Source organism: Emys orbicularis, chromosome 5 (genome assembly GCF_028017835.1).
Source record: "Emys orbicularis isolate rEmyOrb1 chromosome 5, rEmyOrb1.hap1, whole genome shotgun sequence".
NCBI lineage: Eukaryota > Metazoa > Chordata > Testudines > Emydidae > Emys > Emys orbicularis.
This window is the reverse complement of record NC_088687.1, coordinates 41,597,793-41,610,978: the sequence shown is the minus strand read 5'-3', so window position 1 is coordinate 41,610,978 and position 13,186 is coordinate 41,597,793. Positions and strand designations below refer to the sequence as shown.

Sequence of the window (13,186 nt, the reverse complement as noted above, 5' to 3'; positions counted from 1 at the left end):
AAATAAAAACCCGCCTGTGTGGGAGACTCGGGGTGTCAGTTTTCAAACTGCACCCCAAACGCGTTTGGTATGTATTGCAATAAAGGCCTCAGGCTCTGAGTCTGTGAACTAAAATCACTGCATGGGTGATTCTTTCCACGACACCAACCAAAGTTGGATGTGAAATGTTTAAATTTATTGGTCAGAATTGCAGCTGGCAAAAAAATTTTGGTTGAAAACTTTGTTGAAAAATGGCCTTTTCTTTAAATGAAAATTTTCACAGGTTGAATTTTTCTAATTTTCATTTCCCCCTACTATTTTTCTGTTCATTTTTTGGTCTTCTTCCTCTGAACCATCAGAGCGATGGCCATGACTGGAGATGGGATATTGGGCAGGGTGAGTGGGCCAGGGCTCGGAGGTTGAATTGAGCATTCTCTCTCTCAGGTGCTTGGATGGCTGGTTCTTCCTCACATGCTCAGACTCTGATTGTCATATGTGGGGTTGGGAAGGAATTTCCCCCCAGGTCTGATTGACAGTGACTTTGTGTGTGTGTGTGTGGGGGGGGGGGGGGCGGGGTTGCCTTACATACCCCGGTGCCGCAGACGATCATTTGCCAGGATTATCTGGATAGCTCTCACTTAATTCCCTGCCATTTCAGGGGCCTTGGGCATTGGTACACCTCAGTCCCTCTTATTCCGTCCCAGTGGCACATAGTAGTCTAGTCGCCTGTGATAGGAAATCAGATGATCTGGTGGTCCCTTGTGTCCTTAAACTCTATGACATGAAAAGGATGAAGTATTTGAGATTAGTGTAGTCATAATTTTCAGCTTTTATGCACTGAAAGCTATGTCATGAGTAATAATTTTCTGCTTTATTCAGCGTCATTTATTTGATCAGAAATATTGCTTTTTTATAAGACACAAGATATTAGTGACAGGTTTCAGAGTAGCAGCTGTGTTAGTCTGTATCCGCAAAAAGCACAGGAGTACTTGTGGCACCTTAGAGACTAACAAATTTATTTGAGCATAAGCTTTCGTGGGCTACAGCCCACTTCTTCGGATGCATAGAATGGATGTATATTGAGGAGATATATATACACATACAGAGAGCATGAAAAGGTGGGAGTTCTCTTACCAACTCTGAGAGGCCAGTTAAGGAAGAGAAAAACAAAAAAAAACACTTTTGAAGTGATCATCAAGATAGCCCAGTACAGACAGTTTGATAAGAAGTGTGAGAATACTTACAAGGGGAGATCGATTCAATGTTTGTAATGGCTCAGCCATTCCCAGTCCCTATTCAAGCCTAAGTTGATTGTATCTAGTTTGCATATCAATTCCAGCTCAGCAGTTTCTCACTGGAGTCTGTTTTTGAAGCTTTTCTGTTGCAAAATTGCCACCTGCAGGTCTGTCATTGAATGACCAGACAGGTTAAAGTGTTCTCCTACTGGTTTTTGAGTGTTATGATTCCTGATGTCAGATTTGTGTCCATTAATTCTTTTGCATAGAGACTGTCCGGTTTGGCCAATGTACATGGCAGAGGGGCATTGCTGGCACATGATGGCATATATCACATTGGTAGATGTGCAGGTGAACGAGCCCCTGATGGTATGGCTGATGTGATTAGGTCCTATGATGATGTCACTTGAATAGATATGTGGACAGAGTTGGCATCGGGCTTTGTTGCAAGGATAGGTTCCTGGGTCAGTGTTTTTGTTCAGGGATGTGTGGTTGCTGGTGAGTATTTGCTTCAGGTTGGGGGATTGTCTGTAAGCGAGGACAGGTCTGTCTCCCAAGATCTGTGAGAGTGAGGGATCATCTTTCAGGATAGGTTGTAGATCTTTGATGATGCGCTGGAGAGGTTTTAGCTGGGGGCTGAAGGTGACAGCTAGTGGTGTTCTGTTATTTTCTTTGTTGGGCCTGTCTTGTAGGAGGTGACTTCTGGGTACTCGTCTGGCTCTGTCAATCTGTTTTTTCACTTCAGCAGGTGGGTATTGTAGTTTTAAGAATGCTTGATAGATGACCATTCTAATCATCCAAAGAAGTGGGCTGTAGCCCACGAAAGCTTATGCTCAAATAAATTTGTTACTCTCTAAGGTGCCACAAGTACTCCTGTGCTTTTTGAAGATATTAGTGCTTAAGTCTCAGCGTTGGCTGGAAATGAACAACACTGAGTTAAAGAGAAGCAGGTGTTTCACTAAATGTATTATTTTATGTAGTATTGTGTAAAAAGGGTTGGTCCCTTTAAATAATTATTATTGCTTGGGGATTGTTAACTCATAGTATTTATTACCTTTCACTTCTGTTTTGCAGAGAAATGGTCAATGCATGGTTTGCTGAGAGAGTTCATACCATCCCGGTCTGCAAGGAAGGAACCAAAAACCACAGTGAAGATTGCTCTTGTCCTGCTCATCAGACTACCCGAGCTGAAAGCCCCAACCCTGGGACACCAGCAAGGAAAATCTCTGCTTCTGAATTTGACAGGCCTCTAAGGCCCATCATTGTCAAGGACTCTGTCGGAACTGTGAGTTTCCTTTCTGGCTCTGGAAAAAAGGAACAGATGCCTCTGCAATCTACAAGGATTGGGACTGATGCAGGGGATCAGTGCTCAAGACTCTTAGAACTAGTGAAAGATATTTCCACTCACTTGGACGTCACAGCCCTTTGCCACAAAATTTTCCTGCACATCCATGAGCTCATAGCTGCTGACCGTTATTCCCTTTTCCTGGTCTGTGAGGATAGCTCCAATGAGAAGTTTCTTGTCAGCAGGCTGTTCGATGTTGCAGAAGGTTCCACCTTGGAAGAAGCTTCAAACAACTGCATTCGCTTGGAATGGAACAAGGGGATTGTGGGACATGTAGCAGCCTTGGGCCAGCCTTTGAACATCAAGAATGCATATGAGGTAAATATGGTAATTTTGTGTAAGTAAAAAGAGGCCAGATCCTCAGCTAGTGTAATACATGCAGTTCATTGGAGCCAGATTGATTTACACTAACTGAGGATCTGGCCTCAAATATCGCTATATAAAATATATGCACATTTGGCTACATATGATGTTTGAGGAATGGACGTTTGAAAACAAGTGATGGACATTTGAGAGTAAGGGTCAAGATTTCATCCTGGCCTTAATCAGGTTTCTATTTCTCCACCCACAGTTATTTGCATTTGTAATTCAGGTCACTTAGAAATTTATGATTTTGATTGTACCAAGAAATTGGGTATTTAAAGTGACTAAATTATGGGGGCAAATAATTGTTTGCATTTTTAAAAATAAACATAGGCCAACATATGAAAATCTACTTCTAGGAATTGTATAAATTTTAAGGCTGCATAACTCGGCATAATGGGATGAAACTGAGCAAAGGAAAATGTAGGCTGAATATCAGGAAAAAACCCTGATAATAAGATACATTGGGCTGTGGAAAAGTCTCCCAACTGAAGTGGTAGAACCCCTATTACTTGAATGATTTAAGCCTAGACTGGACAACCTGGAGAATATCCTATAAGAAACAACCCTGCTTAATAGATAAAGCGGGTTTTGTGCATTCAAAGTTAGGGATAAGGGAAGAGAAGGGATCCCAAGTGGAACAAACACTGGAATTTTGACTTGCAAATTACCACTTCTAGTTGGTCATCTCTTCATCCTCCTGAGTGGATTTTTTGAGGATGTGTGATATTGCCAAACAATATTTTCCAGCAACAATACATATAAGGGTGATATAATCTGCTTTAATGGTCATCGTTCATGAAGACTCTGATAAGTATTTTCTGGATTTGTGCCTAAGTATATATTTCTCTTTAAGCACGTGAGATCAGAGGGAGTATTCATGTGCTTAAAGCTAAGTACATACGTAAATGCTTTCCTGGATCAGGGTCATTGTACTGAGCTTGATATCAAATATTGGTGAATTAATAATCTTCCTTTTAAGAACATTTTGCTGCATTTTAGTGAGATGATTAAATAAAATCAGTGTTCCAGAATGATACACCATTTAAACAAACAAACAAACAAACAAACAACCCCAAAACCAAACTCAAAATGAAAAGGAAAGAAAATGAATCTCATTGCACAATTTATACCTGGAATTTTTTGACAGTCTGTGCTAATTCTCATTGCATTTTATGTAAATACAAGGGGAATGATTTTTTTACTCATGGTACATAGTTGCAGACCTATACCAGTGGGCCTGCACTTTAACATAATTATGTTACCAAATGTGAAATTAGGATTAAGGCTGGGATTCAAAGGAGCCTTTTATGCTCCTTTGAAAATCCCAGCCTAGATGACTATAACTTTGGTTATAGCAAAAATGTTATATTGCCAGTGGAGTCATTTTCAGTGTTTCCATCTTTTTGCAGTAATAATAGGGATTTTATACATACACAATACATATCAGACTTTATATTGGGTGTTTCTTTTTCTTCTGGCCACCTGCCCTATGCCTCACACTCAAGACCATTCTTCCTGTACAAGCACTAGCTTACCTCAAAGTTGTGGTGGCAGAGGAGCCCAGAACCAAAAGCTCTTTCTTTTAAGTTCCTATCCTAGTACGTATTCCTACAAATGCCATAATGCTTAAAGTTTGCCAGCTCCCTATTGGGCTGATTGCACTGAATGACTCAAATTGGTGGTGAGAATTTATTCCGATTGTCAATGACTATTTTTAGGTACATTACGAATAAGTCTTGCAGGAGCAACAGTCAGTTTTAGAAAATGGTTATTTTTGCATTAAAGCTGCTTTCTGAAGCTCATGGGCTTGACTTTTCAGTGAGCATGGGAGAGAGATTTAGGAAAACTTGGGAGCTTGTCAGCCTCCTCCTGCAAACACTTTTCAACACTGAAAAGGAAAAAAAGTACATTTCCGATGTTTTTGGTGTATATTCCATAAAAGCCCATTCTCTGACTTTTTTCTCAGATGGGCTGTTATTCATTTTAACCCCCAAATGGAAATCCTAATTCTATTAATAAGATTTAGCTATGCCTGCCTGTCTTCTGGAAATTTCCTCTGAGAACAAAAGATGTACTAAAAATGGTTATGCATGAATATCTAGCCTGGACAAACAGCTTTTCCTAAGCTTACTGCATTTTCTGACATTTGTATTTATCCACAAGTGTTTATATTCCTCATAAGCAGTTTGTTTTGTACAGTATTGCTAGAAATTCACTCAGTCAGTAATAACTTATATTTACATAGTCATTGTCTCATAATGGAAACATTGTGACACTGGGTAACAGTTAAGACAAATGCTATAATTCCTCTATGGGCCTATAAACTGGGGAATTAAACAAGACATTCTTTGGTACTTAATTCCACTTTTCCCCCCCGTCAGGATCCCCGATTCAATGCAGAAGTTGACCAAATCACAGGATACAAGACTCAGAGTATTCTTTGTATGCCAATAAAGAACCACAGGGAAGAGGTAAGTTGCAGTACCTGGATCATCTTATACAGTAGCATTTGTAGCTCTGTTAATTCCTTTAAACACTTATCTCACAGTAGAAAAAAACCTTTTTTTAAAATGTTCTGTCTGCATATCATTCCATGGAGTAAAATTTTATCTTTTCTACTTCATTTATGTTAACCAGAGTTGTTGAGAAGAGCTTACACACAATTTTTGTTTTTTTTAAACAATGTTGTTTCTATTTCCAGTTACGAAAAGGATTCTGCATTTGTTATACACCTAAAACTCCCAGTTCACTTCAGTAAAATCAATAGGAGTTTTGTGTGTGGAAGAAATGCAGGAACAAGTTGTAAAATAAATGAGATTCTTTCAAACTATAGCTGCTTATCATGTATGTGCTACTATCTTTAAACATGTAAAATACATGCCAGTAGTGCCCAAATAACTTCAGGCCTAATTACAGTCCCACTGATTGTCATGTAATAAGCCATGAGAAGGGACTTTTTCCTGCAGAAACCTGTGATTATCTTATTTTGAATGAAAGATGATCTTCCTTTTCTCTCTTTTCTGAATCAAAGATATTCCTCAAATGTTGTTTTACTGTGGCTTTTCACAATGCATATAAATCTTATCTTTAGATGACACTTTTCAGTTTTTACCACTATGTAAAATGGTGACCATAACATTCTACCAAACACCTCACAAGTTTAAGATATCGAGCGGGGGCTCCCTTTCATAGACCCAGGGCAACATTTTCAAAATTATGTACCTGAAGTTAGGCACCTGTATCCACATTTTAAGTACCTACATAAAAATGGCATGATTCAGAGAATCTGAGCACCCACCGCTCACATTACCCTTAATTGATTTATACTGGAGTGCATGCGATCAGAATCAGGGCTTCAGTTTCTCTGCACAGCTCTCCCCTCCAGTCTTGTCACTTCTCACAGCAATACTCCTTTAAGGTCTGATCCTGCTACAACTAGAGTCAAGGGAATTTTGTCATGGACTTCAAAGCATAAACAAAGTAGGTCTCTATTGGGTGGCAACAGCTAAAACACTATCAAGAGGAAATTAGAAAAAGAGAAATTAAGTGAGGAGTGACATTATGCTGAGTATTCATCATCAGCTATCTGAGTAGAGTGATCCTGGTTTCCTTCTCACACTGGTGTAATTCAGGAGTGACTCCAACTAAGCCAATGCAATTACACGTGTGTAAAATTAGTGTAAGTGAACAGAAAATCAGGCTCATTGTGTTTTTATGTATTGCCAATAACTGAAAGAGATTCTTGAAGCTGGAAGGAATAAGATTCAACTTCTCAGGATGTTGGCACAGCATAGGCTAACCAAGGAGTGCCCCAGAAATTTTCAGACAGGGATTTGCTGTCCACTAAATTTTCCTTTTTAAGCAGAGTTCACAGTGCGTGTCTAATTAGTTCACACTGGTAAAAATTGCTCACAAAACTGATTTGAAAATACCATTTTCCCTTCTTTCTAACCCTTTCACTCTCCCAGTCCTGTTGTGTAAGACACCAATCTCTCATATTTAACCCCAATTCTCATTTTTACCTTGATTTATCTCATTCATTTGGGTCTGATGGTCCTGGTTGACCCAATGATTAAATGTGGGATCTCCTACATCTGACTTCTGTTTCAAAGTGTTTTTTCACTGCTCCAGGTCTCATAAGGAAAGTGTTTCAAATTTACAACCCGCCACCTCACACTGAACATGAACATGATCACTGTTCTCCCAGTCAGACATTGCTCCCACTTCAAAGTTCCTCCGCATGTTAATTGGCAGTAGCTGCAACTGGCCATGAGCCAATCAGTGAGCAAGCAGAATGTTGTGTGCAGTGACTTCTGGCTGGGAGAGTGGCGCTTGAGGTATGATTGATGCAAGATGGAGGGTCTATGTTTTGTCCAGGTCACATGCTTTATTTATGTGCATTGGAAAAAACACAAGAATGCTATAAGCCAAGAACTTGGAATCATAAATTCATGACAAAATTCAGCTGGCCACAATACATGGGTGCTTACTTCTTACTTTGGTCATACATATGAGAGAATTAAGTACAAGTATTCTCTGCTCATATATACCAGCACTGACTTGTTGGGCTGAATGAACCTGTAACTGGCAATTTGCAGATCCTGAAAAAAATCTTAGCTGGGTTTCCCCTCAAAGCACAACAGGGGTTCTAGATGAAATAAAGCAGGCACCTCTTTATAATGAAAATAGAAAACAAACTGACAGATTAACAAATTGGTGAAGGCTAAAGGAGAGGGGGGGGGAAATGAAGTGTTACTCCTATATGCTGTAAACTGGAAGAACTATGGAATTTCTCTTAGGGGACTCTTTTGTTATTTTAAAGTCTTTTACCAGAAGGTTCTCATCACCCTCACTGTAATGCTCTGCTGACACTTTTCTGGAATGAGATTTAATTCCATGAATCAACCCCTCAATTACCATCTGCTTTCAGCTGGTTTTCCTACTAAAAGCATCTCCCACCCCAAACAAAGAAACCACCGTGGTTCCTCCATGCCTCCCCAACCTAAAAAACAAAAAACAGACCAAGCCTTTGTAATGATACTGTATCTAGCACAGGGGTGGACAAACTTTTTGGCCTGAGGGCCACATCGGGGTGCGAAACTGTATGGAGGGCCAGGCAGTGAAGGCTGTTCCCTCCAAACAACCTGGTCCCCGTCCCCTATCCGACCCCTCCCACTTTCCGCCCCCTGACTTCCCCCCTCAAAACCCCCCACCATCCAACCCCCCTTGCTCTTTGTCCCCTGACCGCCCCCTCCTGGGACCCCTGCCCATAACCGCCCTCCAGGACGGCACCCCCTATCCAAAACCCCTTGCTCCCTATCCCCTGACTGCCCCGACCCTTATCCACACCCCTGCCCCCTGACAGGCCCCCCGGGACCCTACCCCCTATCCAATCCCCCCTGTTCCCCCCCCCTGCCCCCCACCCGACTCTCTGCCCCATCCAACTGCCCCCTGCTCCCTGTCCCCTGACTGCCCCCCAGGACCCTCTGCCCCATATCCAACCCCCCCAGCCCTGGCCCCCTTACCATGCAGCTCAGAGCAGCATGTCTGGAGCCGTGCCTCCCGGCTGGAGCCAGACACACTGCCGCGCTGCCCTGCATGAGAGCGCCGCCCAGAGCGCTGCCCGCGCGGCGGCATGGCTACGGGGAAGGGGGGACAGCAAGGGAGGGGCTGGGGGCTAGCTGCCCGGCCAGGAGCTCAGGAGCCGGGCAGGACGGACCCGTGGGCTGGATGTGACCCGCGGGCCGTAGTTTGCCCATCTCTGATCTAGCAGCTAAGGAAAACTGCTTTAGTGAAAAATTTCACTAGTCACAGTCCAAATATGTAGCCAAATAGGTCTCTGAGACACATCTGAAAATAAATACTGCGACAAAGTTCCTCCTCTATCTTGGTGGGTCCTGCGCTTATTGGTGGATTTTCTTGCCTCAGAGATTCACCATGTGGGTTGGGGAACAGCCCAGAGACCTTCCCCTCTGGAAGAACCCACAGTCCAGGTCAATTGGGAGGTTTGGGGGGAACCCAGGCCCGCCTTCTACTCCGGGTTCCAGCCCAGGGCCCTGTGGGCTGCAGCTGTCTATAGTGCCTCCTGTAACAGCTGCATGACAGCTACAACTCCCTGGGCTACTTCCCCATGGCCTCCTCCAAACACCTTCCTTATTCTCACCACAGAACCTTCCTCCTGGTGTCTGATAACGCTTGTGCTCCTCAGTCCTCCAGCAGCACACCCTCTCAGCTCCTTGCGCCTCTTGCTCCCAGCTCCTCACACTCACACCACAAACTGAAGTGAGCTCCTTTTAAAACCCAGGTGCCCTGATTAAGCCTGCCTTAATTGATTCTAGCAGCTTCTTCTTAATTGGCTCTAGGTGTCCTAATTAGCCTACCTGCCTTAACTGGTTCTAGCAGGTTCCTGATTACTCTAGTGCAGCCCCTGCTCTGGTCACTCAGGGAACAGAAAACTACTCATCCAGTGACCAGTATATTTGCCCTCTACCAGACTCCTGTACCCCACTGGTCTGGGTCTGTCACAAATCCCTCCCCCCTGCTCAACGCCAAGGGGTTGGGCAGCTTGGGACACCAGACAGTGCACACGTGACAAGCCATCGGCGTTGCCATGACGGCTCCCTGCTCTGTGTTGCACACGGAACTGGAAAGGTTGGAGGGATAAGAACCATCTGGTCACCCTTGTGTTCTTCTCCTTGTTCCGCTGCATCCATTGAAGAGGGGCATGGTCGGTCACGAGGACAAATCTGCGCCCGAGCAGGTAGTAGCGCAATGTTTCCATGGCCCATTTTACAGCGAGGCATTCTCTCTCCACCACTGCATATTTTTGTTCCCTTGGAAGGAGTTTCCGACTGAGGTATAGAATTGGGTGTTTTGCCCAGACTTGTTTCTTGCGACTTGGTCGGGGCCAATTTTGGATGGCCTCTAACTTGTTCTCTTGGGGTTTTACCAAACCTTTTCCCACAATGTAGCCAAGATATTTGGCCTCTGTAAACCCTACAGCACACTTGGCAGGGTTTGCTGTAAGGCCAGCTCGCCTGAAGGTATCGAGGACTGCCTCCACTTTCTCCAGGTGGGTTTCCCAGTCTGGGGTATGAATGACCACATCGTCCAAGTAGGCAGCAGCATAACTGTTATGCGGGTGTAATAGCTTGTCCATGAGGCGCTGGAAAGTAGCTGGGGCCCCATGTAGTCCAAAAGGGAGGACAGTATATTGAAAAAGACCCTCTGGTGTAGAGAACGCAGTCTTTTCCTTTGCGTCTTCTGCAAGGGGAAATCTGCCAGTACCCCTTTGTCAAGTCTAGGGTAGTCAAGTACCGGGCATTACCCAGACGGTCCACTAGCTCATCTATGCGAGGTATGGGGTACGCGTCGAACTGGGATACTTCGTTTAGTCGCCGGAAGTCGTTGCAAAATCTTGTGGTGCCATCAGGTTTGGGCACCAGCACGATTGGGCTGGACCACTGACTGTGGGATTCTTCGATGATCCCCAACTCCAGCATTTTTTTTACTTCTGCTTTTATTTCCTCCCTTTTTGCCGCTGGCACCCGATAGGGCCTCATTGTTACTCTGGCCCCAGGGTTCGTGACGATGTGGTGATATGTCTCGGTTGTTCGACCCGGTTTTGTCGAGAACACATCTTGGTTCCGGAAGATCATCTCAGACACCTCATTCTTCTGGTCTGGTGTTAAATCGGGAGACACTCTCACCTGTTTGGAAGGCTTGTTTTCCTGGGTTAGGTCTTTTTGGACCGTTGTGCATGCCTCTTGTGCATGCCAGGGTTTCAGAAGGTTAACGTGATAAATCTGTTCTTGTTTTCTGCATCCTGGCTGCCGCACCTTGTAGGTTACTTCCCCCACGGGTTCAACCACCTCATAGGGCCCCTGCCATTGGGCCAGAAGCTTGCTTTCTGCCGTGGGTACCAACACCATAACCCGATCCCCTGGTTGGAACTGTCGCACTTTTGCCTGACGATTGTAATGGGTTTGCTGGGCCTCCTGTGCCTTCTCCAAATGTTCCCGTACAATAGGGGTAACCCGGGCTATCCGGTCTTGCATCTGCATTACATGCTCTATTATATTTCTCCCCTCATTGGGTTCCTCTTCCCAGATCTCTTTGGCGATATCTAGTATGCCACGGGGGTAACGCCCGTATAATAACTCGAAGGGGGAAAACCCAGTTGAGGCCTGAGGTACCTCCCGGATAGCGAACATAAGGTAGGGTAGTAGGGTGTCCCAATCCTTCCCGTCCCGACTTACCACCTTCCTTATCATAGCCTTGAGGGTTTGGTTAAACCTTTCTACCAACCCATCAGTCTGCGGATGGTAGACCGAAGTTCTCAGGGTATGTATATGGAGCAGCGTACAGAGGTCCTTCATTAGATTTGACATAAATGGGGTTCCTTGGTCGGTTAATATCTCCTTCGGTAGCCCCATTCGGGCAAAGATCCCCACCAGCTCTTTGGCTATAGTTTTAGAGGCCGTGTTCCGCAGGGGGACGGCTTCTGGGTAGCGAGTAGCATAGTCCAAAACAACAAGTATATATTGTTGGCCCCGAGCCGTCTTCTCCAGGGGTCCCACTAGGTCCATGGCTATTCGCTCGAAGGGGACCTCTATGATGGGAAGGGGTACTAAAGGTGCCCTCAAGTGGGGACGGGGACTGTGCAGCTGACACTCCAGGCAGGAGGCACAGTACCTCCGCACTTCTTCATGTACTCCGGGCCAGAAGAACCGTCGTAGGACTCGTGCCAGGGTCTTCTCTGGCCCCAAATGCCCCCCAAAAAGATGACTATGAGCAAGACTTAATACAGTGTTCTGGTGTTTTTGGGGTACTAGGATCTGCTGTACCTTCTGCCCCTGTACTGGTGCAACCCGGTATAAGAGATCCTTCTTCATTATGAAGTAGGGTCCTGGTCCCTGGGTTTTCCCTTCCACGGGGACCCAGTCACCTGCTTCCTAATGTTGTCATACCTTGGGTCTTCTGCCTGGTCCCGTCCAAAATTTCCTGTCCCGGGGCTAATCTGCCCAAGATCTAGAGGCCCAGTCTCTGTTGCCTCTACTGGTTCAGAAGCATTAGGGTGGGGGTCAGACTCAGGTCCTTCTCCCTCCTGCGTGGCCTCCTTTTCAGCTGCGCAGGTCCGCCTACCTACAAGAGCGACCCTCTGGCTTTGGGTCAGTATTCGGGTTCCCAAGGCCTTAGCTGCCCTTCTTTCCCTTTTTGTCTGTCTACCCTGTCTGGGAGTGGAGAACAAATCTGGGGATATTTCAGAGAAGATTGGGGGTTGACAGTCTGCTGTGGATGCCTCACCAATTTTAGGGTCCCCATCTTTCTCCAATCCCCCTACTGGGAGTAAGTTTCCAAACCCTGGGAAGTCCCTCCCTATGAGCACCGGGTATGGGAGTTTAGGGACTACACCTGCTGCTACCTCAGTAGTGTTCCCTTGGATCTCGATTTTTACTGGGATGGTGGGGTAGTAACTAACTGTCCCATGGACACATGTTATCCCCGTACATTTAGCCTGCAGCAGCTGACTACACTTCACGAGCTTCCCTGAGATAAGTGTGATAGCACTCCCCGAATCAACCAGTGCCGTGGTCCCTACCCCATTGAGTTTCACTGGTCTGGTATACATATGTGGGGTTAGTGAGACCCCCACAAGGTGGATTAGGGAGCATGGATCTGCGCAGTTCCCCAGGTTACACTGCATAGGCTCCTCAGCATTGGGACACTGTGCAGCTATGTGTCCCCACTCCCGCAGGCATAACATCTGTATGGAGCCCTAGGCGTTCCCCGGTCTCTTGGTTTGGGCAGTCTAACATCACGATCCTCTTCTCTCTCAGTGCTCCGACTCTTTGTGGCCTCTGATGGGCCTTCAGCCTCTCTCTTTTTCCACCTGGGCCCTCCTGGTGGCCCAGTCACACGAACTTTAGGGCTTGGTGCTACTAGTTTAACCCGGGGTGCCTCTTCCTTAACTGGTCGGGTCAGCTCCCTCGCTGTCCTTCGCCTCTCTACCAGGGTGACAACCTCGTCATAGGTGGAGGGTTCATTCTGGCTTACCCAGGCACGAAGGTCTGGTGGTAGTCCCCTCATGTATCGGTCGATGACCAGAACCGCTAGTATCTCTTCCGGACTCCGGGACTCTCTTTGCAACCACTTTCATGCGAGATGGATGAGGTCATACAATTGGGACCGCGGGGTTTTGTCTTCCTGGTACCTCCAACCATGATACTGCTGGGCCCGCACTGCTGTCGTTACCCCAGAT

The 13,186-nt window shown here is 45.5% G+C and overlaps 1 protein-coding gene across 1 annotated transcript in view; it reads left to right on the top strand.

Annotated features, from left to right (window-relative positions):
• Positions 1–13,186, top strand: part of PDE5A (phosphodiesterase 5A) — a 103,597-nt gene that overhangs the window by 15,593 nt on the left and 74,818 nt on the right. The window contains exons 2-3 of the mRNA XM_065405011.1: positions 2,289–2,877; positions 5,307–5,396. Coding sequence (XP_065261083.1) covers positions 2,289–2,877; positions 5,307–5,396 — 679 coding nt within the window. The remainder of the gene's footprint in view (positions 1–2,288; positions 2,878–5,306; positions 5,397–13,186) is intronic.